This window comes from Dinoponera quadriceps, unplaced genomic scaffold (assembly GCF_001313825.1).
Source record: "Dinoponera quadriceps isolate SergipeBrazil2010 unplaced genomic scaffold, ASM131382v1 scaffold1249, whole genome shotgun sequence".
Lineage (NCBI taxonomy): Eukaryota > Metazoa > Arthropoda > Insecta > Hymenoptera > Formicidae > Dinoponera > Dinoponera quadriceps.
This window is the reverse complement of record NW_014555318.1, coordinates 476,330-503,864: the sequence shown is the minus strand read 5'-3', so window position 1 is coordinate 503,864 and position 27,535 is coordinate 476,330. Positions and strand designations below refer to the sequence as shown.

The 27,535-nt window shown below is 45.0% G+C and overlaps 1 protein-coding gene across 1 annotated transcript in view; it reads left to right on the top strand.

Annotated features, from left to right (window-relative positions):
• Positions 1 to 27,027, top strand: part of LOC106743804 (pro-neuregulin-2, membrane-bound isoform-like) — a 117,185-nt gene extending 90,158 nt beyond the window's left edge. The window contains exon 5 of the mRNA XM_014618002.1: positions 25,014 to 27,027. Coding sequence (XP_014473488.1) covers positions 25,014 to 25,140 — 127 coding nt within the window. The 3' untranslated portion in view covers positions 25,141 to 27,027. The remainder of the gene's footprint in view (positions 1 to 25,013) is intronic.
• The last annotated feature ends 508 nt before the right edge of the window (positions 27,028 to 27,535 follow it).

The following is a 27,535-nucleotide window of genomic DNA, read 5'->3' as shown; positions in this document are numbered from 1 at the left end:
TTTTCCTCTCGCTTCCGAAAATTAAATTTCTTGACGATCCCCCTTCCGTCTCGTGTATCAAATTGATCGGCACCGCCGCGTAGCGCAGCCGAGTATCCATTTAATTAAAAAAGTTCACTCGCGAAAATGTTCCCGGCCAGCCGGACGGACGTACTTGCTCTACTTCCCTCCCTCTCTCACCACAAAACCTGTCACAATACTCGCTCTCTCGTTTATGCAACGCGCAGAAGCGTCGATTTGTCAAAAATTTCAAACACGCGAGGCTGATGGTGCATTCGGCAGGCTCGTCGAGTTTTACTACATTAATAGCGAAACTGGGTCAACTAACTGGGCGAACGGGACATACATTACGCTTTTTTCTATAATCTTGTGTAAACTCCCGTGTTATGCCCGAAAGTTATGCAGCTGCATGTCCGAGTGCAAAAAGTCACGGAGGATATGAGATAACGCGGAACTTGGCGTATAGTACAATTTATCGCGTGTTATAGAACATAAAAAATGCGAGAGAAGCAAATTTGTTGTAAGGAGCACAGAAGTAAATATAAGGAAGAGTAACGAAGAGTATATAATACACGAACTGGTATTACCGTCGCGTCTCACAGCCGTCGCCACTGTCCGATATCAAATAATATCCCGGTAATTAGACCTTTAAATTAAAATTCTGCCAAAGTGAAGTCCACTCGAAATTACAGGGAGAATAAGACTTCGTTAGCCACCCGCGCTCCTAAAACTTGCTCCAACTTGGTACTGATTTCAACTTCTCCTTTCTTACACTTCCTTCCTTTTATTTCTCGGGATCCTCTGATGCTTTAATTCTATTACGCTCTGTGGAAAATCCATACCGCCAACGGAAAGCGTCAAGCTTCACGGGCCGACCCATCGCGAGACCGTCTAAGCGTCACAAGCCGGTACTACGGATGAAGCATTCAGAGTTTATCACGGCTGTGTTTTATCGCGCGATGCCGTCAATCTCTTCGGCTACTTCCGGCGAGTCAACCCGGAAGAGAGAGGTAGAAACAAGCAAATGTAAACTTTTTCGCGCCGGGGACGCTCGTAAATCTCACCCCCGAAGGCAACTTCCAACCCTCCTGCAGGACGCGCACCACCCACCACCTGCCCCGTTTGTTTCTGTTAGCTGACCCTCTCGACTTGTTAACTTTACGTTCTTACCACTTACGGCTAAATTGCCGTATAAAATATGTGACGACAGCCCCTCTGCAGTCATTCTTCGTTGTACTTTCTTTTCCCCCGTTTTCGCGGGTAATTAAGGGCGGCCGAGTCACTCTCGCCTGCTGCGACGATTGTGTCGTGAGAATTAATGTTTCCCGCCGGCGATACGTCGCTCGGGGATAAACTCGCGATCCGACGGTGACCGCAAATTGATCGGAATGACTGTAATTTTTAGCTACAACTGGCGGGGCGATCAGATATTCATAGCGAAATTATGCAAATTCGAAAGCATAGGCAGAAAGAGAGAAAAAAAGAAGAGAAAAGAACATTGCAAATGTACGTAATCCGCATTTTCAGCGATACGGTACACGTGCATGTAAACGCGCTGCTCGGAACACCGCTCCAACGGCGTTGTTCGGATTGCATCGGATCACCTGTCACGTCTGTAGTTGTCAAGGTAGATTTAAAACGGATCGCCGACAGTAATTCGGTCAAACGTACCGAGATCGGACGTGCAGGCGCGACAATAAAACCATTGGCGGATTCCGCAAATGCGAGATTCCAATAGCGAAAGATTGTTACGCGAGCAAAAAAAAAAAAAAAAACGCGCGAGATAAAAAAAATAAAACTGGCCGAAAAGCCCGACCGTTATAGACGATTTGGCGGTGCGATTGATTCGCGTATAATCATCGCGACGCTTAATTGCGACGCTGATAAACGAACGTTCCACCGGGGGAACTAACGACGACGACGGACACGCGACGATAAACGCTTCTAATACCAGCGACCGCGACCTGTCGACGAGAGTTTCTCTTACGCTTTTCGGAAAAGCTCTCACACGCACCTACAAAAGATCGCGCACAACAAAGCACGCGACCGGTGCGCAATGTGCCACACTAGTACCAGTTGCAAGCGCGAGCAAGCAAGCGCACTCGGTCCGTGGCAAACTCTCGAGCCTGCTGCGCGACGGAAGCGAAGAGCGTCTTTTTTTACGCTCATTATTTTAACGGCAAGCTTTTATGCGAAAATGCCCCGCCCGGTTCGCGACACTTCGTGATGAAACTTCGCGCGGCTCTCCATCCCCGCGTTTCCGTGAGTGGTGCATAAAGAAGCGCGCGGTACTGTGCGCATTAAGACGACTGTGTACAATGCACGTCGGATTTCTCTCGCTGGTCGCGACAAATAGACAAGTTGGATCCGATAAGCCGGCCGGGAAGGCAAAGCAGGCTTTAATGAGATTTCACTATTACGTGAAACTTTCCTCCCGCTTTTTATCCGCAGAATTGACGGAATATTTTCGCGTCGCTTGTAGCACAGCGTTCCTTTCACGCGCCGGTTTATCGATGGGGGTTGAAGAGTTCAATCTCTCTCGTCGGCGCGCGACCAACTGCAGAAATTAAATCTCAATCTCGGCCGAGGTGACAGATCTGTATGTGACGATACAGATTTACAAAAGCAACGACGGCGGGCGAATTTTCGGGGGGATTCCCACGGAGAGGGAATACCGCGCGGAGAATTCCTCCCCGGTGGCGCAGGATTTATGATATTATTTCTACGGTGGTGATAGCGGACGATGTGTTGCGATAATATACGGCGGATGTGAAATATTTCTCGCGAAGTACAATGTAGTGCGGGACAACGATGGTTCGTAATGTATGTCGTTACTCGAGCGCGCGTTTCTCTCTCTCTCTCTCTCTTTCTTTCTTCGCGGCAGAGAAGAAAACTCCGCCGCAAAGATTAAGCTGCGACCGCTGATCGAATAAAAGTGTACGAGAGGAAGATTGAGCGTGGGCAATCCTACCCGGTTACATTCCGTCGCGCGCTAACTTCGTTCGAAGTTCCACGGGACGACTGAAATTTTCTAATGTTATTCCGAAACTTCCCTCGCACATAATGTCCCGGCATGATACATTTCGCAGCTTCGTTCGCGCAATAAAGAGGATCGCGAATTCGCTTACGCGTTCGCGCTACATCTGTTTCGCTGGATAAAATAAGGAGAGCGCGCGCGGCATAAAGTTCCACGGCTGGATATAAATTTCGGGCGAATACTTCTCTCTCTCTCTCTCTCTTTTTCGGTTATGCTGCATAAAGGAGCGCGTGCTACCATATCGTATAACGTACCAATCAGTTTCCGGAAGACGCGTCAGGAATTCACCAAGTATTCCAATTTTCTATTAGTATTTGTGGTACAGAGAGAAAGAACGGCAGCTCGTTACCAAAACAGTCGTAGCCGAATGAATGCAACGTGTCGACAGGGTTCAGGACGATAAGATTCCGGAAACAGAAGCTGTCTCCCTCTTTTCTCTCTCTTTCCCCGCAAATGTATTCCACGGTGTTGCTGCGTTCGCCTCGGTATAACGCAGGGAAAACCGCAAATCGTCAGTTTAGTCGGCAGCGTTTAACGTCTGAGCCGCCGTACGTTCCATTTGTGTAGCCCCGCTGTGTTGTAATCAAATAGTCGCGAGCGATTCCAAGTGCTCGCATCGCTCTCCCCCCCCCCCGCGTGTTGCCCACCACCAGCACCTGCATCAACCCCTATTTACGAGCCGAGCGTTGCGTAATTCAGCGCTGCGAAATGCTGTACGATAAAGGGCGACCCAACAAGGCGCAATTTCGCAATAATAAAAGGTCTCTGTTGCCGCGCTTAATGGCGAGATTTCGCGGGGTTGGAACTTTTAAGCACGAGGTAAATAGAACGTGCGTATATATCGTGTGCGCGATGTAACCTAATGTCGGCCGGGTGCCCCAAGTGAATTCCCGACCTAAACGTATCCATATAGTGTGTCCCCACCTAACAAATATTACGCCTGTATGCGGACGCATAAACGCTCGGATGGCGTGCGGTTACCTACATACAAACGGACGGTAATGGTCGAAAGTACTCGCGAAATAGTTCAACGCCGAAGGAGGTCTCGTGTATCTACGGCGTACCGCGTAACTGCGCCTTGTAACACGCTAGAAATACGCTCTCTCTCTCTCTCTTGCTCCGTCACTGCACTGTGAAAATCGTAATTAAGCTCGCGCGTGTCATCGAAATTTCCTCGTCGCTGCGTTCATTTCGATCACTCCTTGTTAAAGTGTCTTTTTAATCGAGGCGGTGTGTGTGTGTATAAAGGTGTGTCCAACGCGCCGCGTTCGATATATATTTTCTACCGGATTTTCAGGCAACAAGCCGGGTTACATGTTAATGCAGGTTCGAAATCGCGAATTCGTGTATAAGTGGAGGGGGTTCGATGCGCTACAATCACATACAACGGCTAATATCGGTTTTTATCAGCGCGCTCATATCGAGAGTGTAAATATCACCCTCGTGACACGTTACAACTCCCGGCGTATAGTTTGAACGCACTTCCTCGTCTGGCAATCGAGCTATCGCGATCGCGCGTACATAAATCCACCGGGTGTGCGCGTTGTAAAAAAAATATCTGCGGCAATAAAGTAACGGACTTATCGTGCGGGATCCGGAGAAAAGAATCCGCGAATTATACGTGTGAACGCGAACAGTCAAGCATCACGTTAAAGAGCGTATTATACGTCGTTACGTACTTTCTTAAGTGCAACTGTGGTGAGCTGATAAGATGTTCACTTCGGGAAAGTGTAAATCCATTTTTATCGTCGTACTTTTAGGAGCCGCGCACGCGTGCGTACGTATGCACGTAGTTATGTTGAAGCAACGATTAATTTCATTCTTTCAGACTTGACTACATACGCACAAATAAAAAAAACGTATTTGTGTTAAAATAGATCCTTGTTAAATTTTTATCATACCCGTGTGCTAATTTAACATTTTATTTTGTCGATATTCAATATGTGTGAGTGTTAAAATAATACATTTTATATTTCAGTTTTATATCAATTAATATATTAGGGATATTAATTTGGTATCAATTTTTGACATAATATTTATGTTACTTTTCAACAAATTCGCCTTCTGTTGAATTAATACAAAAATTTGTGTGAATCATTTGGGACCTGGGAAATGTATTAAATTTAACACAAAACTTTTTACTATATACCTCAATAACATAGCTATTTCTTTTTATGACAGTTTCGATAAAACGATAGCGATATTTTTCGAAAACCGATTAAAAAATTCCTAACAAATCCTTGCGTGGATTATCCGTAATCATATATAGAGATAATTATTATTAATATTTAATGTCAACAGTATAATATAATCAATATATCAATTGTCAATTATATTTCAATTATAGTTCAATATATCAGCAGTGAAATATCATGGTCACACAGACATAATTACTTCATTGACATAACAATAATATATCAGCCGTGAAAAATACAACTTTCTCATTAAACAAATAGAACCCGTGACTACTCCGCCCTTCCCAACCGGGTTAATTAATCTTAGTCGAAGGTAAATCGCTGTTCGCGCGAGCGCTCGCATCTGGCGAACGAGCATCTACTGGCGACGTCGCTTCCGGTCGGAGCGCGTCGACTCTTTAAGGGAACCACATTAAAGCCCGCTGCGACAAAATACCAAACCCTATGTTGCGTCGGTTGCTTTCCGCACGGCGGCGTCTATTCGCGAGCGAGTAGCGCAAAGGGGGTCGTTCGCTCGCCGACTCGTCCCGAAAGTGGTCCTGGCACATACAGCTACCGTTGCTGCTGCTTTGTAGCTTTTCAGAGCGAGCTTGAAAGAGAGAGAGAGAGAGAGAGAGGAGGAGGAGGAACCTCGTTACACGTGAATCCCTGTCGCTCGTGAAATCTTAACCGACTCGCCGGTCGACTCCGGAGGAAACCCGAGGTGCGAGCTAATAATTCATCGCGAGGTCCAGACGACGCGTAGCCTTTTTCCGATTTTTGAGCAACTGCGACGACAGCAGTGGCCACCGGCGGCAACGACCGGGTTCGATACGCGATAGCGTGTGCTCCAGGAGATGGGAGACGTAGGTGGATTCGAGAGTGGCTTATGAATGGGTAATTAATCCACGAAAACCGGCGCTGGCGCGTCGTCCCCGCTCGTACACTCCGTTACGTCGCTAAGCCGACCTAAAACCAGGCACTCCGCGACGCACTGTTTTATTCAGGACGGCCTTACTTTAGTGAAATAATGATTTATTTACCCCTCCGTGGCGACGAGGGTTAATGCTGCCTGCGTACGTCATGGCTCCATGATAAGAGAGAAAATGAACGAGAGGGCCGAGCGAAAATAATTCAATCTTTCCGTAAATGTTTTCCGAGTGAAGTTACGAAAAGCCGTCTAAACGTCGACGAAGTCGAACATGTATGTAGTATGTAATATATGGCTCCCAAGTATCTACTTATTCAGATATCGGAGATCGATTTCGGTTCGACTGTCCGCACTATTCGGGGGAGGGGGATAACCGGATAATCTAGATACAATTTCAGAGCAAAGTCAAAATCCGACACCAGAATTGATATTCAGATCCAGAACCGAAATGCGGATACAAGGATTGTATTCCGTAACAATTGTCGGCTAAGGAATGTGTCGTTGCGCAATGACACATACCGAGTCGATAGTTGCCGGTAAACGAAAGAGCACTCCAGAAGCGCCCCTTTCCACGATGTTGATTGGTTGAATCTCGAAGTTTCGATCTCGATGCGTGTCATTGTTTAGTTCGATTCGCGCGCTGAGAAAGAAAGTAGTTAAATCAACGAAATTTTGCTTAAACGAGCACCATTTTTCCAAACACAACGTTCAATCCATTAAACAAATGATATAACTGCTGCAACGAGTCATCAGTTGATTGTGATTCGGTCAGCAATTATATCAACGCAATATAGGGAACTGTAACGTGTTACGCGTAAACGCGTAATTTGTTGAGTTTGTAACATTTTTTAACAAGGGCGACCGATAGATCCAACTGTTTTTTCCTCACTGTGAACGGTTGTTATCGCGTCTTGAGAGGGTTAATATCCTCTCACATAAGATTGTTAAATATTGAAAAGTGATGAAAGTTACTGCGATTGTGTCTATTTCGTTGACTCCGCCGCGAATTTCGATCCGGCCGCGGATCCCGTTTTGAAGCGTCACATTTATCCGGATAATGTCAGATTCGAACAAATATTGGAGCTCTAGCTCTGCGCGCGGAGATTCTGACAAAGAGACGCGTGTGTGCGCGGAAACTTTCGGCATGTGTCAGGTACACACCTTTCCTCGCGACAACGGCAAAGCGTATAAGAGAGCAGACGTCGGTACGATAACGCGTTTTGACACGTAAAACTCCGGCAAATCGGCCTACGTATTTCGGTGCGAGGGTAAGAGGGGCGTTCTCCGATAAAAATACATACGACAAGGTGGCAGTTCGCAAGACTGCGCTGAGTCTGTCGGGGAGGCGAACGAAGGGGAGTAACGTCCGGACGTGTCTCCTCGCGAAGACAAAATAAAGCTTCCGTCTCTTTCGTTCGTTCGTTCGCTCGCTCGCACGCGTGCGACCCCTTCTTCTTTCCCGTACGAAATCTTTCGTCGCTTCTCCTCTCCTGAAAACGCTGCGGCCAAGCATCGTAGACGAGGCGGCTCACCGTGTCACGGCCACTTCGTAGATTCGCTCCTCTTCGTACAGAGATACGCAAATAAAGTATCCGTCTCGATGACAGCGTGCCCGAATCGTCCTCTTCAACTTACTTTGAATATTAAGCGTTTCATGTGAATGGCAGAATCGTGCGGACGCGAGTAACAAGAGGCGCGCGAGAACCGTCGATTTTCGCGAAATTTCGCAGGTGGGCCTCGCGATGCAAACGAAAATGCCTCTCTTTGTTGCCGTGAGTATTCAAGTTTCGCATTGGGGGGATGAGAGGCACGCTTTCCGAAGTTGTAACCGTTGAATGCGGTATCGGAAACTTCCGAAGATGAGGAGGAAATTTCGCGGGCCAAAGTTCCACACGGCTTCAAACCGCTACTTTTATCGTCGGAAAATCGTTACGTTGTCTTCACGGAAGCTTTCGATCGTCCGGTTTGATCTTAACCTACTTATAAAAATAAGCACGCTGGTGTATCGAATATTGACAAATATTATAAATGGACCGCGAGCTGAAAACTGATTTCAGACGCAAATTGTGCAGAGTCCAATTTTGCTTGTCGCTTGAGACGCTTGAGAATTCTTTTTCTGGCCCGCGTGAAATTTGTGAATGTCATCGAGCTTCGAGTCGTACACAAATAGAGCACGTCTCGAAATCTCCGATAATAAATTTCACGGCGAATGTGTTCGGTAACTTGACACGATATATCTATCATTCTGTTCTTATTAATCAACTCATTTCTCTAATTTCGAAAGTACAAATATATACGAAATCTGAAGGCGGGAGATCATTATAAAATGTTTATGTTCGACGCTTTAACCCATTCGAGGCCGATTGCACACCGTGTGTGCAATGGATTTACGTGGCTATAAAACTGGTTGCACACCGTGTGTGCAATGATAATGAAGAGCAATTCATTCTGAGTGAAGTGGTCGTCGAGATAAGATTTATTTTGAATTAAAAATATCTGTGAAGTATAGAAAAATAAAATTTGGCATTGGTTTTAAAAAACTTAATTGGAAAACCCCGAGACAGAAGATCGACAACACTAGAAACAAATGATCACTTACCTGAAATTTTACCAAGAAATAAAAATAGGAAAGTACAAAGAAAGATTTGCCGACAATGCTACAAGGAAGGTAAATATAGGCGTAGTAATTACTCTTGTCCAGCTTGTGTCGGTAATCCTGGATTATGTTTGGGAGACTGTTTCAAGCGTTATCACAAACCAACCAATGTATAATTACTTTATGATCAGTGTACTATTTTCTAAAAATGTATTTACAAATTATATTTTCTTTTCCATTACTGAGTTATATTACTTTATTACCTTTAGACATTTTTCTAAAAATTTATTCCTCGTTTATATTATTTTCTTCATTACTCAATTTTATTTTTTTGGCTTTCTACAATTTCTTAAAAATTTTCTTTACATTATATTCTGTTCTTCATTATTGAAAGCAAAATAACGATTTTATGTTATCTAACTATTTTTGACATAAATGCTTATTAATCTTAAAGATGTATTTTTATTTTACTTTACATTGCACACATGGTGTTCAATCTGCTCCCCGCAATAAAAATTTTCTGAGGAGCGAGCTGCACACATGATGTGCAATCATCTTATCTGTGCGAATTGACTTACGAATTGGGTGATTTCTATAGTAAACAAGTTTCTTTATTAAAAAGAAACAATATAAAGAAAAAAAAAATTTTCGAATGGGTTAAGGTGATATTAAGTGGGTCGTGAAAAAGTCCGTCAATAATACAATTAAGGGAAAGGCAACACACTTTAGGTCGATGTGAAGAGAAGAAAATTGCGCAAAGAAACGCTGATACAGAGGGCACTGAGTTGCCCCGATCACATCCCTGTGGACGAAGAGAAAATAAGTTGCTGTTCACGCACGACGAGCCTTTTTTTAAATCCGTCGCGCGGTAGACAAGGCGGTACCGTGCCACCGGCTAGCCAAAACATTCGACTTGATCGCGAGCCAAAAATCTCACCACGCCACCAAAAAGATACACCTGGCCGACGTAGACGGTCGAGAATTCGGGAGAGGAGAAAGAAGAAGATAAATTCTGCTTGGGCATGCGCGCGAGAGACTCGATGCTATAAATTAGTATCTCAAAGCGTCTCGAATTGAATCTCCAAATTTCATTTCGAGCAGCGTGTTTTACTATTGTCATTTCACTTGGGTGACGCGCAAACAACAACTGCAACGCATACATCGAGAGTAAAATCGACGTTCTAATTGCAGATCGGCGGAAGGAATATCTCGCGGTTTATTTGCCGTATCTGGCGAAATACTTATAATGTTTAGCGTCAACGCGGATATATCGAGTCGTAACAGCGAGTAAACACAGCTTTATGCGAAATAATTAACGGGCAGCATGAAACGATCATTCCTATAATTCGCGTGAATCTCGCGAATGAGTTAACGCCGCGGGGAGAAACGTCAGCCTCTCGCGAATTTCTCGGGCGGATATAATATTTAATAGCAAGCGCGAGGTTATTTCGCCGTTTCGACAGAACTTAATATTCTTCCCCGTCGTCCTCGTCGACGTCAGATAATTTCATCGTAGACGATACACGCGTACAGGTACAAGCATCACTTTCGCACGCGTACACGCGAACCGACAGACATCGTCTGTAAATATTTGCTACCACCATCGTGGGCTATATTGTACACGCGACAAGCAGTATCGTTAAAGCAGGTTGACGACCTCGTCTCGTGGCCGGTGTTTGATACATATAGATAAGCTTTTTCTCTCGCGGGAACGTGCGATCGACAGTTTTCCGCCGACTGAGGCGAACAAGACGACCGACACTCGTTTCCCGAATGATACATCGAGCCGAGGAAAATATAGCGTCATTTGTGCCATTCTCTGGATGGAAAATTACATGATGGAAAATTACATTTCAGCTTCACATATAACACATCAAGTGGAAAAATCGCATAACTCTAATTATAATGATAGGATTATACTGGCTATAATTATAACGGTTTTTATTTCTTTCCTAAGGGAAGCTAATGATATAATCTCACGTGTTAAGGCTATTATGCCGGTTTATATATATACACATATACGGAGAAAATATTGTAGTAAAAATTACCATCAAATTTTGTAACGTTGAATATACTGGAATTATAAATGAAATTATGATGTGTGTCGTAATTTCTAGCGATGTACTTCACTGAAAACACACACACATATATAATAATTTCAGTCATAATTCCGACATTAAACAATTTTGTACTCATTTTTACTGCAATATTTTCTTCGTGCAATCAGATGATTAAAAGTTCGCAACCCATTTCCTTCAAAGAGATTCGTATCCCGTATCCAATAAGAAAATGTATCTCCCAAGAATTACTAATAAATTGAAGAATTGCTAACTTAAGAAACGAATTCTCCTCTTGAATACAGGATATGTTATGAAACTCTTCGAGGAAAAATGTGGCAATCATTTGACTGTGTCAGTACAAAGGCTGTCGGATTGATCGCGACACGTCTTTCAAACATACCGAATCATGAAAATAAAGCAAAAATTAGACATAATGATGAGTATCACGTAAGATCCCGTAAGAATTCGGGGAACTCGGGAAAGTGTGCGCACAAGAGGGGGAGAGAGAGAGAGAGAGAGAGAGAGGGAAAAGACGATGTTTTTTACGGATACACGGTCAAAGGACGGAATTAGCGGCCTTACAAACTCAACGAGGTGTAAATCCACCTGTAGCGCCAAGATCCGCGGTATAAATCACGTAGTAGGAGACGATCGCACGAGATAACTCTACGGATCAGCGACGTCCAGTTCGGGGAGATATTTTGTATCCTTAGCAGGAAGAGAGAGAGAGGGAAGATTGCGGACGAGGAAGCGGATCGGAGTAATATTCCCGTGAAGCCACCGACGGAGATGATATCCTTTTCGGAGCGCGCGTATCTTCCTTTTTATGAACGAAGACGGGAGAAAGCGCGTTGAATATATCGGTGCACCTTGCGGAGGGAAAGCGCAAAAAATATTTGCCGGCGTATTACGCGCGCGAATTCTGCGCGATAATAAAGAGACGAGGGATTTATGGTAATATTACGAGGGCGAGCGTTAGAAGAGCGCAGGAAAATTTGTCTCGCTCACTCGGGTGGATTGATGAGTGCCGTTTAAAAGTGGAAACTCCAATCCCGTCGGACGGTTGAAAACAGCGACCGACGGCTGTAAAGCGATATTAAGAATTACAGCGGGCAGCAAACGTAAGGAAAATTTATCCTTTTCATTCGCTCCCCCCGTAACGAATAAAATGTTAGGGGGATGGTCGAGAAACAGTCGGCGGAAATTGAACGTTCGGTTTGAATTCTCTCTCGTTTGAAATACAGATACGCTATATTTCACGAAGCCTTCGTGCCGCGAGAAACGCGCTCATTGTGGTCGAGCTATGAAATGTTAAAACACCCGGTGAGATTCGTGTGACACGCGGGGGCATGCACGCCTTTCATTTTACATTACGTCGGGAATTTCATTATCTGCGTTCGAAAATCGCGAAAATTATGGAACTTCCGCAGAAAGTCAGAAATCAGTCGGATTAGCGCGGCTGCTCCTCGCGGCGTCGGCCGCCGCTCCAAGTTTAAAAATCAAACGAAATTTCCGGAGGGCGTTCGCGCGTCGTTGTGCCGCGAGATAAATAAAATGATTTATTGTCATTGCGCCGAATTAATCGCTCGGCCGCAATATCGCGGAAGCTGCCGAAGAGCAGAAGCGAGCACGACGGGGAGGAATAAATTTCGTAAAGCCGATAGAGAAATGGCACTAAAGGGGATTCACGGCGAGATAACGGCCGCGGATTTTCGCGTGTCGCTTTCGACGTGTCCGATTAAAACTAAGACACTTTATACAAATATATCCGGCGACGGTGACGGTGTGTGTGATAAAAAAAAGAGTTCGCTTGGCAGCGAGTTCACGAGACGTGTTTCGCGCCGCCAACAATCGGATCGTTAAACTCACTCTCGCGCGCATGCGTCGCGAGTAAAAGTGAAACAACGCTCAGTAACGTGTTAAGCACGGCTTATTTCCTGTAATTAAAACTGGATAACAACTACAATGAGTACGCTCATTTTGCGCGCGAAGCGAGCGTGAGCCAAATATGAGATTGTAACTTTCACTGTGCTCGAAAATTACGATAACGATACTTGGGGTTGTTTCGCGAAACTTCAGCACACGTTTTCCCCCGTTTAAAATAGAAGATAACACCGCGGGATCTCAGCGGACAGTCGGACGCGCGCGGAGGTAGATTTTTCTGCTTGGCGAACATGAACGCAAGAGGATGGAAACCGGATGAAAACGCGGGCGGGCGCGAAGGAGGAGGAATAAATTTCGGAGGGGCTAAAACTGAAAGAGAGATGGCTCTTCGGCAAAACAGAAAGAGACGTCGTGTGAACGTGAGGCCGGGATGTGTGTATGTGAAGGGGTGGCTTTCGCTCTTTGTAGGAAGTTGCACGATACTACCCTGTGTATTCGCGTTAACACCGGTGCGGAATTTATGGTCGAATAACGGTCGGACTATCGGCGTTACGCGCTGTGATCGGCGGTAAAAAAAAAAAGAACAAAAAAGAAGAAAAAATCATTGGGGGAGAGCGGGGGAAGAATTGCGAGAACGAGAGGTGGGAGCTGGAAACGGCGCGCCTAATAAAAACGACCGTATTCTATTTCTCCCCTCTCTCCTACTTTTCTAGCCCGGGTCACGCTTTTCGTAACGAATAGAAATCATTTCGGCTTGACGCCGCCCGTTCGCTTTTCGCGTTACGAAGCCCATCGTTTCGAACATTTCGGTAAAGCGTTGTATTTTTCACGGAAAATCAGTGCGATATATACTACGCATGCAGTATTGACACTTTGCGAATGTTGAAATCCAACACTCACCATGTCTCGTTGAAATCCAGCGACGTCCGGCGGCTGAATCCAGCGAGGCCGTCCCATGGACTGCTCGATCGCTCTGCGTTGGAAACTTCGTGGCGCCCAGGCTGGACGCGTTGTCCCACGTCGATTGCACTTCGCTGACACTTGACTTCACTTCATTCACGAGCAAGGCGACATTCACACATTTCGGTGAAGCGAATATTTCAACAACACCGGCGTGAAGTACCGTGCTCGCGTGTTTCGATATTTTTTCGGGCTGCAATCATTTCTCGACTACTTTCGCGACGCTCGATAGTGCGCTTCGCAGAGCGTTTTGTAACTCGGTAATTTACATTTTAACGATACCTTTGTTTTCCGGATGGAATTTACGAGTCCGTTTAGCGCTGACCAAATCGGAATTCGTGAACGAAATTAAATTAGAAGACTCGCAGTCTGAGCACTCTCGCGACACTCGAAATGAATCCTAAATTTTGGAGCTCGAATAAAATGTACGTGTTAAAAGATAAATTGGGAACAAAATGTTAGGTTCCACGAGCAATTAATGAGAACTTAATGGGAAGATTTCGCGTATTACAGTGAAACCTATTCGCAACGCGTCGTAATACGATTTTAACACATTCGTATCGAAAAAGAGATAATTGAATTTTTCAATTGAAGTAATTGCAAGATACCAACGTGTATTTTCGCGAAGTTTGTTAACGCGATGAGCAAACAAATTTGTCGCAAGCGGCGTGACATTTTCACGCACAATAGCGTCGCAACATCTTGGCGACACTTGCACGGAGTAATTTTCGAAATACACGTGCGAAAACAACCGTACGCATATTTTTACGCAGACTGCTCCGCAATACCTCTGATTTGTTTCGAAACACTCCTATTTCCCCGAGTTTTAAATAAAAACGAAGGACTCGTATCTGAAGAGAACGACCGCAACGTGACCAAATTAGCGTAAACATTAACAAAACAAATCAGAAATTGTAAAACGCGATTGAATTTATTTTAACTATATCGCGTTTTATCGTGAAGTTTGTATTTCTTCGACCAACGTAATTCACGAACGATTGTACGTATAAAAACCACAGCAGTGGCGAAATCTATTAACACGATCAAACTCCAACGTGTGCTAAGATTACGAGTCGTTCGGCTCGAATGTTGTACGATTTATTCGCGCATTTAATCCGCACTGTATTATAATATTTTACATGTTATATCGTATTATAATATTTTATCACATTAAATAATACACGATTATCGCATTCCTGTGCATATCGTATTTAATAATTAAAATGCACATATGCTGACATATTTTATATGAGATTTTTAAACAATGTTAAACACCCGACCGGCCGATATTTCTACGTATTCGAATTATTCGAAGAATTTGACAAAATAGCCGTCCGCGCGGGCGATTTCATTCACGGGAACACAATGTCGCGTCCCAGCCCGCTTTTTCCGCGGTAATAACCGACGTTAAGCATGATAATGCGATTGCAGACACGACGGTCTTACTGTTTACGTCGCAGTAACATCTGCAAGATGTATTAATCAGCGGCGCCATTACTCAGCGTGCCAAGTGTAAAACGCGCGAACAATCCGAAGCGATTCGCCTTAATTAATTACGTTGCCTCGCATCCACACGTGCACGTGGAAACATGTGATTTATTTCTTACGCTCTAGAGCACACGCGTCTTTATGCTGAACACATCGCTACGAATTGTAGTGTTTTATCACCCGCGATCTGCAATTTCGCCATCGTATCTCAAGGCCGATGATCTACGATCTGGCGCGTGTCACACAATCTTCCGGAGGCTCATTGCATATTTTACTGTATTTTGCCTTTTCAATAAAACAAAAATATCGGCATGAGATTGAGTTCACCGAAAATGGTACACGTGATATGGAACGTATTATTATCATGGGATGAAAAACGTCAGAGCGAAGCAGATTCGGCGGCTATGATCGAATTTGAGTGTTCCACTTACCATTCGGGAATCGTTCTTACCACTGACAGCTATTTAGACTTCACGTTAGTGATATATCCCGCTTTCCTATTTAAAGCATTGATTTCATAACGTGAAATTTCAATACTGAATTGGTTACCTCGCCAGTCTGCAGGACTGACTGAATGTGTACGATTCCTAAATGGGCGTTTATTTCCGGCCAGTCGTGTATCAGCGCAGGTAAATGATTGTTTCCATTGCTGCGAAAGCGCGCGAGCAAGCGAGGGCCAAAGTTCTGCGCGGCGATCCGAGCTGGTCGTCTCGTGATCGGTGGGCAGTCTCAAGGGGTAAAATGGGCGAAGGACGAACGAACGAACGAGCGAACAGAGCGAGAAACCTCGCGAGAAGGAGCGAGGCGACGGCAAAAGTTAGTTTCAGTGACATATGTGGCCAACACACGTGAAGGCGGAAGTTGGGTCTCGCCTAGGACCATCCGCCGTGTTCGGCGCTCTGACATTTCCACCCCCTACCTACCCCCAGCCGTCGCTTAAGGAAATAGAGCTGTCCGACGCAAGCACACGAGCCTGCCGCCGCAACGAGCTTTCAAGATGTGCCAATAAATGGTAATCGCCGCAAAAATCCGCCGCCACCTGCCCTATTCAACGCGGCAGTCGCGCTGTCAGTCGTGTAAACAACTTGAGAAAATTGAAAATATTCGTCCCGTTCGCGAGAACGGAATATTCACGCGAGATAGGAGGAGATATATTCGATCTCATCGGTGCTTGTAATACGTTCTTTCAGGATCGCGAGCTCCGGCTTTATCGCGATCGATCTTATCGCCGTGTGTGTTTTAATTGGTGCGCTGAATTTCCAGAAAATCCGCGATGTTACAGAGAATCTTCAGGGGGAAACTGGAAAGAGGAAAAGGATGGAGAGATTGAATTTTAATTCCCCGTGAGAAAAATCAATCTCGCTCCTCGTTCGAAGTAATCCGAGATTTTAAGTACGTCAGATGATTACGACCGATCCGCGGAGATCCCGGAATATTACCGTCGCCTGCGTGATCCTTATAATTAGATCCTTGACGTATAATATTATGTGAGTCCCATTACAATATTCAATGGCGACTGGTGGAAAAGACGCGAATCTTGAACGAATCACCGACTGATCGACCGGGTCGAAGGCTGGAACTTATTCTGTGATTTCATAAGAACGCCCGGAGAGGAAATTCGATGTTACGAAGGGCTGCAAGGGAACGAAACTTCGCCGAAGTATCGCTCGTCTTGGCGAAACACGAACAGGAAGTTGCTCGAATTATCCAGCACATTGGCCCAATCGAGTCGGAGTGCTTCCCGATGTAGCAAGCGATAAATGTCGCTTTTTATGCGACCAGCTGCTCGTGTCGGCTCGAGAATTCTGTACGTTCGCAGAAGCGAGGCTAATTAATTTTTTCGAGAGAAAATAGATTCGATTGTGATCGCGTAAGGTGTTTTTAGCAATCGTATAAAACGATTTCAAAACCCGGTTTGAATACTTTTTTCGATTCAGTTCAGAACACAGCCGATGGCATTTAGTGGATGATTGTCAACTTCTGAGAATTAATTGGTTATCTCTGCCGTTCATATATTCATCAAATTGAAAATGTACAGCACAAATTTCTAAGATTTATTAATCTTCGTCCAGGGCTTCCTATGGATAGATTCGATCGCGAATTATGTCATCCCTCTCTTAATCTGCCTTCCCTCGACGTGCGTACACGGATGCTGTTTTTCTTTGTAGCATCCAATATTGATTGTTCGAATTTTTTTATTTTTAATCAATTTTAATATATGTTGAAGACCAGTTCGTAATCGACCAGTTCGCTCCTTTATTCCAACCTTTCGTGTATCGATCGAATGACCCCATCACTAGAACTTCGCATGTCGAACATAAATGTGACCATTTTTCATTCTCGGTTCATATCATACTTTCAAACTGACCGTTATGTCAGCATTATTTCATTGATCTGACCATAATCATAGTAATGGTTTATCTCCTTTTGTCAATTATTTAGCATCATCAATTGTAATTGTAATTTTATAGTTAATTTACATTTATTTATACACACCAAAAATGAATTCGCTTTGTAAATGAGTAAATAAATAAATAAATTAATAAAAGATAAGCTCTCTTTCTCATTGGATTATCGGCTGCGTTTCAGACAGCATCGGAAAGAAGGCCGCAATGAAACTAAGTGTACATGTTAACACCGCTAATATCCGAGCACAGCGACGCTTGAAATATTTGAAGTCACGTGAGACTATATTCGCCGATATGGTTCAGCGACACAGCTGTACCGCTCCTTTCTTCCTCGATATTTCCAAGATAAACATGAGCGCACGGGGATTCAGGCACGTCGTACACGTCATTAGACGTTCGCCGTGGTATTCCCACGCTCGCAGTTTCATTACGTCGTCCGACTGGCAAAATCCGGCCATTTAACTTAATTAAACGCGTCTCTAATTAATTAGAGAAAGATCGCGCAGTTTCCTTGGAACAGGCGTTGCTGGCCGACGCGAGCGGGAGGAAGAGGTGGAGGAGAACGAGAAGAAGGAGGACGCCGCGCAACCGTCGCGAGTCGGACGCCGTAAAATTTTCACCCCCTTTGCCTTTATACGCGCTCCCTCGCCGCGCGAGCGCGCTGTTATTTCCGCTTGGTGCGCCTTTATTTCCGAACACCTACGGAATTCTTCCGCCGTGCTGGCGTTCTCATTGAAAGCGCGCCCACGGCGGGGAGTTACGGCAAAGTTTTTCGTGATATATATCACGGTGCTGCGCAAGCACTCCGCGATACGTATAAAGCTCTTGTACAAAGTGTCGATCTCGCGGGGTCCTCGTACGGGACGTAAATCTCGCCTTAAGATCCCCCTTTCTCCCTCTCTCCTTCTCGTAAGCAGCGAGAGCATTTAATTAATTGAACCCCCTAATTGATTAGAGGGAGGATCAACAGCTTTGACGTAAATGGAAACGCGAGGCGCGTATTTTCTGCGATGGAATCGAGCGCGAGTTTCGCGTAATAAAAATTCGACGCAGCAATCTCGGCTTTCCAGGGTTGAAAAAATGAGAAAAAAAAAAAAAAGAAGAAGAAACCTGACGACTTTTCAACGGGTTCCTTCCTTTCCGCAGTCTTATTGCGCTGCATTTATAAGACATCCCGTGTAAGTTGTTACGACGATCTTTCTAAAAGTATCCCCGGGTGCGAATTTATATCGCAAATCGAGAGAAACGACTTCTTCGGCCCGATAGCGACCGGGATGTTGCCAACCGAAGACGCAACAGTATGTCGCTTAATTTCTTATCGCGTATTCCCACGGTTCAATTGAGGCGGACGGGCGAGATTCAATTCCAAGGAAGCATCCGCTCATCAGCGGTAGTTGCTGAGCCGAGTTTCGTGGTCATCGCTCGAGTCGAGCTAATTCAAGTTCCAGAGGACTCCCGAGAAGGCGGAGAGGAACTTCGCGGAGAGAGATATCGCCGCGCCTTCTCGCTCCCCTCGTCTCACCTGGCTGGAGGAAGTCGGCGGGAAATGATCGAGCGCCACTGCTCGACGTCCCAATTTCCCAGACGGTAACCTGTCCCGCCAGCTGGCACCCTTCGCGACATCGAGACCCCGCCTCCTGTTACATCTTCGCCTGTGTACACAGGGTGCCGGGGAAAAGGGTATATCGACCGTTACTCCGATGATCGCGCGGAAGTCGATTTTTCCCAAGCGAAAATTTCAAAAGCACTATATTCTCTCTCGCTGTTTCTCTCTTTCTTCGTGATTTTTCACAGAACCGCGATGCGACAACGTAGTTTCCGCGTAGTCTCGTGCGACTCGATTCTGTACGTTAAATACTTTCGCAACTGAGCGTCAAATTCATGTCGTCGCGAAATGAAGTAAGAAACCAGGATTTTTTATCTGTTTTCATTCCCGAGGCGACGGTACCGACCAAGTTGACACAAAAGCAAGAGAGAAGGACAGAAAAGTAAATGGAACGAGGGTAACGGGGGATGAGGTCGACGAGACCGGGAAAAGAAGAGAAAGGTGCAACAGGATCCCCCGCTAGTTCCGCTCCAACCTCCGTTGGTATGCGCGGAAGGTGTGGATGCAGCTGCTATACGAGCAACTAAGTAACCCAGTTTGCCCCCGCGAGAAGTAACTACNGGGGGGGGGGGGAGGGAACTCGCGGGGTGTTTCGAAATAAAGTACGGTACATTATAGCCGGAGTCGTACTGCACATTCAAACACACGGGCGGTATGCACGCGCGAATACGTATCTTCTTATTTAAGTGTTTTGAAAGAGCGACACTATGAGAGGGAGAAAAGGAAGGGAGCCTGCGCTGCGATGTTGCGATAATGTAATATTTGCGCGCGAATTGGGAAATTATCTGAAAATTATTTGAGTCTGGAAATTACGAATAAACATCCATTGTTATTATTATTATCGCCCTGGTATGAGAAAACCGAGATATTTTACGGCGTGTTTAAAGCGTTATCGCGTTGAAATTGCGTTTCGCAAAGGTGTTATTGAATTAAGTAAACCGCAAGGAAGTTTCTTCTTTCGGATGCACGTTGGTCGCTGAGAATTAATACCGGTAGCAAGACCACCCCATCTCCCACGGTGTATCTTTTCCTTTTATCTTCGGGACGAGACGTTTCCCACCACTTGCGCATGCTAAACCGACTTACCGCGGCTTTCTTGCGATCGAGCGTCGTGTGCATACTTTTTATTTCGCGCGGTAAGCAAAACTGCTGAAATTAGTCCGATACTTCGAATTGCTCAAGTAAATAATTGCGGGACTTATTCATCATCAACTTCGTTAAAGGAAAATTAAATACAGATCTGTTAAAGATGCAAGATATTAACGTTACCACAGAGCAGCAATTAGAAAATTTCAACGTTGTCGGGAGAAAAAAAGGATATGTAAAAAAAGAATGCATGGAAGAACCCGCCTCCTCAAGGACGCATTTAAACGTCGGTCTCGCGAAAAAAAAGCGAGTCTCTCTTTTCTTCTGAATAGCTGCTACTTTTAATTAATACACGGAAAAGGTGAAGCCAGCGTGTTTCAAGCTGGCGCGGAAAGACAGCATCCGCCGGAATACTTTCCGCGTTCTTTACTCACGGATTTTCCATGTTTTAATTAGTTTTTTGTCCGCTTTGTTTATCTTAATCCTTTCCCCCCTTTCCTCATTCCTACGTGGAAAAACATTTTGAGTTATTACCGTGAAGTACGTGCGTTTCGTCGTCACGACTGTAGTACCGTAGCGAGGCTTAAATGTGATTAAAGTATTGTTTTCTGTGAAATTAACTTAGTGCGAGATACGTCGCGCGCGTACATTATTAACCCTTTGCGGACGCGTGTCGGCAAATAGCCGCCCATGCGTATTTATCGTTCTGAGCGACAAGGCACACAGTATCATAATATAATAAACACACAATGTAGTGCTCATGTGACGTTTTCTTCGGAAGAAAGTCATCAGATCTCGATGTATTGCCTATCTTCCTTTGGCATATTTTCTTGGCTGCACGCCCCAATACTTCTCGTCCGCGAAGGTTTAAACCAAAGTGGTTGACGTAAGCGATTTCAACGAACGCGACATCATAGGTCTTCCTCTTGTTGCTCTCTCGGATTAATTATTCATAATTTGTTTAATTGTTCCAGCTATATCGTACGGTAATTCAGAGGTCAATATATTATCGACGCCTTTCTTTATTCAAATGCTTGCTGGTTTTGTAGAACGGTCTGAATTATATAGAAGACACTTCAAATGCCGATTATTTATTACTACGGATTTGCTACGACGAATAAATATGATTGGTTAAGAATAGTAAAACATTATATGTAAATAGTTCAATTAAGAAACGAACTTCGCTAATGAAGATTCCGAGAATAATCGATTTCACAATTTGCTTCAATTATTATTTTCAGCTTGACAACGACGTATTTTTGGCAGGTCACTTAAATCGCGTTCAAAACATACATATTACAAACTGGGCACATTATTGAAAACGACATACTTTTAAAGGAATGAATAAAAATGTAACGACGTTCTCAGAGAATAAATTACATTTGACCAACTAATACTTATTATTATACCACTTCGTCGATGAAGCTTTACGAACGTACGAAAAGATGATATAGTAGAGAACTATGTGCTCGTGAAGTTCCAAATTTTCAATCCAAGCCAGCGATTCTCACGATGCCACCCTTTCGACTCGACTATGCGAAGAAGGTCGCGGGAGTTCTTCCGCAACCGAAACTTCAGTGATATCTGAAAGTTTCCGTCGCCGTCGACGACGAAAAAGGTTTCCGATGTCGCCAATCACGGCGACAGGTTCCGAGTGGCAGGAATAATGCTGTATTAGAGCTCACGAAACGACAAGCTCTTTCTTCTCTTTCTTTCTCCCGCGGAGAGCGGAATACTACCGATCGATATTGGGAGGGTCACGCGAGAAAATCGATGGGACTGCCGGCCAATGACGCCAACGACCCTGAATTAACGAGCCTCGCTAATTTACAATTTTTTACGAGCAACACATATATCACGACACGCGCACGCGTAAGCGGCATAACGCGATGCTCTCGTTACGACGACGACGATGCTCGGTATCGTACGACGCGCATCAGCCGGATGGAAGGAACATCCCGTAAAATCTGTCGACGGGAAAAATCGATTTCTAACGACCGTCCAGGAGCATTCTCCGCCGGGAACACTTTATTTCCGCGTGCGAGCCATAAAAGTACTTTAAAGACGATAACTCGAGAAATTTTCGGGTTAACGCCTCCGCGAAGACGCCCATGAATTTTTCCGCGCGGCTCACCTAATTTCCACCGAAATTGCGGCGCGCGGATCCCCGGGAGATTATTTCGGAAGGTATGTTAATGCGCGGCGACGCGATTTTAAAGTAAAATACGATTTTAAAAGCATAATATATACGTCGGAAAATATGACTACATTATTTGCAGCCTATTTTCTCCCTTTCTTTCTTTTTTTTTTCTTTTTCTCTTACATTCCGTGGTATCTCGCGCCGGTTTCCGAACTGACTTCGTCTAAGCTTGTCGAGATTTTATTCTGCGCGTGGTCTAATCAAGTTAAAATTAAGGAAACCAGACCTATTTCCGGCTATCACGAGTGACCGAACTTGAACTAACATGAGATCAACGCGAGCTCTCGATTATCGAGACCATAAGAATATATAAATGGAACATTAAGAATGACAGTTTCGGAGCAAAAGTGCATACTTATAGTTCGATTATTTCCGTTCGGTACTATTCGAATATGTCCGACTTTCTGCGATAACTATTTTGAATGGAATTGGTGGATCATGAAAATAGTTGAGAAAAGGATTTATATTATTATATATACTATTACACTAATATAAAATTTATTATTATGCTAATATAATATATAAAATATTATTATATTGCAGCCACGTGCAATGAAAAAACTCCTTGTTTTACAACAATTCAGTAATATGTGCACCAAATGTATTATTTTTACATATATAAACGCCTAAGAATAATACATCTGACCGAAGCTCTTTTTATATATTTCTTTTATATTACGTCACTTAACAGTTTGATCGCGTTAAATTATAAGTTAACACGTTCAGTTGTGTCAAATTACGTGATTTAAAACGACAAGAAATATGTAAGAAAAGCCTCAACTAAAATAACACACTTGCCAAGTGAGCTAAACGTAGCCGGAACCGACCGAAGTATAAGGACTGTATCCCTTGACTCGTACCCATCGATCTTACACTCCCCTCGCCTAAAAGGTGGCATCTTATGCTCCATTTATATATTCTTATATATAAATTATGATTGAAACCATTTTCGAGCTGACTAATCGATATTGCTTAGCTGATTCTCGCCGAATGTCCTGCGAGTTCGTTCCGCGACGGCGCGAGAAAGGGTTTCCCCGAGGTGCTTCCCGGGGAAAACACGCACGCATGATTACGATAAATCTCAATGGAAAGCCAATTACTCGTTGCCGGCTGTAGGCAAAGTTTAGCGCATTAATGGGTTTAAGTGAATGGTACGGTAAATTGTACACTATCTCTCCTTGCAGTTTTAGTTTGTTCAGCGGTAACTCCGCCGATTTAAACGCAGGTTTTCTCTCCCTTTCTCCTCTAAATCACGGCGAGATGCAACGTCGAAAAACCGCCGAGCTTCGAGACCGAGTCTACGCGCGTTTCCACGCGGAAAAATTCGCCTCTTCCCGCGGCCTCCGCACCCATCCTTACGCATATTTATCGCGTTAACGACCCTTAGCATGTGTCACTCTTTTAATACACTCTAAACGCGACGCTCGTACGCGACAAATGCCCGTGAGAGAGCGGCGGACGCTCTCGGGAGACGTAATTCTCTTTCTCCCTCGAAGTCTCTCCCCTCTTTTCATCGGAGACGCTTCTGGAACGGTGTACCACTCTCGTCCCGCTTTCGTCCGCCCCGCTCCGCTCTCTTCTTACCTATGCGCGCGATTTCGCGAAATAAAAACGACGCGAGTCTCAGACGCTCCAAATTTGTCGTGACAAAAATACGCTTTATCGCACGCCGTGCTCCCAGACTACGGCAGAGGTAGACTTCTTCGGCGCGCGCCCGATACGCGCTCGCCTAAAGACGCGACCGCGATTATTGCCGAATATTTATGCGTCTACGCGCGAACGCGACTTTAAATTAGATTAGCTCTTATAAACTCGGTTCCTCCAGCCCGGCTTCGAGCGGGACTCGCGCACCCCTTCCTATTCACCGTTAATTCCTTGTACGCGAATGAATTCGACGGCGCGGCTCGGCGAAAATACGACACGACGGAATTAGCGACGAAGAGAGAAAGAAAGGCGGGAGAGGGAAAAGAGAGAGAGAGAGAGCGTCAAAGGAAAAAATGAAAGGCGCGAAAAGAGGAGAAGGAAAGGTCGTGCTATAATTTATTTATCCGGGTGTACCAGAGAGGTTTCTTAATCCCGCACAAGCACGAGAGAGAGAGGAGTCTTGTCGCGGTTAGTTAACCGCGGCCTATAAATAGCCGCACCACGACGACATAACATTATTTTTCCAAAGAAACGGCGACCTCCTCGAAATCCGTGCGGTGCGCTCTCGGGACCGTCGACGCTGCGAAAGACGCCGAATTCTGACGCGATGCATACATTTAGTTGAATTCGCACTTCTCGCTCGGAGAAAAGTCCCGAGGCGAGCTAATAAATGACATCTGGTCATCTGGAGTGCGAGAGGTCGCTTGAGATATTTGGAGAGTCAAGTGCACGAGAAAGAAAGAAGCGGAGAAAGAGCGGATTAATTGGGACAGAGATTGCCGGTGAGATGGCGAGTGTTCAGGTAACCGTCGAGCATCATCCCGTATCATCCAAGTTCCGTCGTGAAAGCGAGACTATCGGCGAAAACTAAAAATATATCGCGCGTTCGACGCAAGGTGCTTCTTCTTCCCTGATATCGGCTGGAATTTTCTGTTGCAGATGCGCGGATGGCTTCACGGGTCTGCGGTGCGAGACGAAGGACGTCATCAGCACCGGAAGTGTGTATAACCGGCGTAGGGCACCCTTTTCCTGCAAGCTGGGACTCTCTACCTCGTACTACTGCTAGCGATAATCGCGCGGGGCCCTTTGACATGAGTAGACCCTTTTCTACCCTTACGGTGTACTTGGAGCCCACGAGAAACAGTCGTGAGAGGGCCAACGCGCGACTAAAGAGGGAGGGGGAAATTTGGTGAAAAGTAGACGGATTCGAGGCATAGATGAGGGAGACGACGACGGGCGGGGGAGAAAGAAAGTGAGAAGAATAGGAACGACGAATTTTTCGGTTCCGTCGATCTCGGGCATTAGGACGGATCCTGCGTACTTTTATAGCGACAGGTTCCAAAACAGTTCGGACCGGGCATTCGTACCTTCTTCGATTTCTACGGCTATATCATTACCGTCTTCTTTCCTTTTTCTATTTATCCTTTTTCTTCTTCTACTCTTGTTCCTCTTCCTTCTCTTGTTTTTCTACTTCTTCGAATGTTATTATCTTTCCTTCTAGAAAATGTGTCACTGCGCGGAAAGTTCTTCGGCTCGCGCGCGTACGAGAAAGAGAAATGACAGAAAGAATGGGCGACGTTGCGAGAGATCATGAATGTGCAAATGAGCGTGTGCCAGTATGAAAGGGGAAAAGAAAGAAAGAAAACGGTGGGGACGTAGGTTTCTCGACTTTACCGGTGCTCTTTCGTATCATCGGGAAAGATCGCGAATTCGAATGGCGGTGCTTGACCTCGAAAAATCTCGGCGCCGCCATCGAGAAGAACGACATGGAAGCGCGCCGGGGAGGTGGTGTATGTCGCCACACAAAGGAGAACAATACCAAAGAGCCCAGGGTCTCGATCAAGGACAGACGCGATCACGAATCGTCGCCTCAAGACGGCCACGTCAAGGGTCCTCCTCCTCTCGAAGGCGCGTTCTTTTCTTTCAGATCTGCAACGATTCGCGTCTCGCTCGAGAGTGGTCCGGTAGTATCAAACTTCGATACTCAGGACTGTGCCACGAGATAAGAAAATCCAAGGAAGAGGTGAAATTTGTATCGCATGTTCGTCGTTGTTGGGAGAGGTCACGCGCTTCAATTTATAGCGATTTACTTCTCTCTCTCATTATTTGTAATTATTCGAAGAATTGTATATCTTTACTTTCTAATCGATGACGGGAAACCAACGGGTTTCAACATTAAAAATCGCTGGGAATGTTCATGATGAAACCATCGACGTAATAATCGATTACACGATGTTCAATAATTGAGCCGAGCGCGATGGTAGAAAGCGCTTCAACCGGGGAAATTAATTTTTCACCGAAAACCGCCGGCCTTCGACGGCAACGACGATGTTGCAGTCACATTTCCGAAGCTTCTTCTCATCCGAAATTAGATATTGCGTTGCAGCAAATAGAAAAATAACGCGCGAGAGAGATAGAGAGGAGGAGATCGGCCGATATTAGCGAACGAATCGCGAAGGAGAGACCACGGGGCAAAAACGATTTAATGTAAAATACGATAGAATAACGCATTAGGCTAGCTAAAAAACAGAGATATAAGATAGGTAAAAAGAGAGAGAAAGAGAGGAGAAGGAAGAGGTAGGAAATCACAAGAATAAGAGTAAATATCTCGACGAGGAACGAGTCGAAGTCGGACGAGAAAGACATCGTTTCGCGAAGGATAATTATCCGATTTCGAAAGCATCCTTCCGATTCTTGAGATGCACGACACGCGGAGAGGAATATTTATCCGTTTAAAGTTTCGTTTTAATTAAGAGCTCGCGAGATCTCTCATCAGAAATCTCACCGACGGCGGCAACGACGATGACGACCTCCGGATAAAACTGACGGGGAGGGAAGGGGGAGCGAGGGATGCGCGCTGTGCTCCAGCAGTCTCGGGACCCTATTTATGTTTTATATTATATTATATATATGTTATATATAAATATGTGTATAAACATTTTTAATTTATTTATTTAATTCATTAATTTTATTGATTTACGATTAAACGTCATCTCCACCTCGGCAATCGCCTTTGTTCTTAATCTTCTTCTTCTGTTGACCTTTCGCACACCGTCACTCATTCTTTTGGTTTGCGCCTCGTTTTTCGCACGATGGGGAAGGATCCTGCGAGGAGAGCGCTCGAAATCTTTCGCCTTTACACTCGCCCGCGGAACAGCCGTGTACGATCCCGAGAGTTGAACTTTGAAGCGAAAGTTGACCCTTCGCTTTTCTCTTCTCTTTCTTTTTTGTATCTCCCGAACAAATATTTCGTAATGCATCCAATTACATCCACGGCGAAAGTTCTCATGCGCTGCTCCGCCGCTTGCATCGAATAGGTAAGTACAATATTATCATTTTGCAATGTTATGTTCGAATTTACGTGTGTAATTTACGTATCATTATGGAAACATTAATTTGTCACATGCCACTTCAGTTGCCTTTGATCGAAACGCCGACGCGGGAATTCGGATGCTACACCG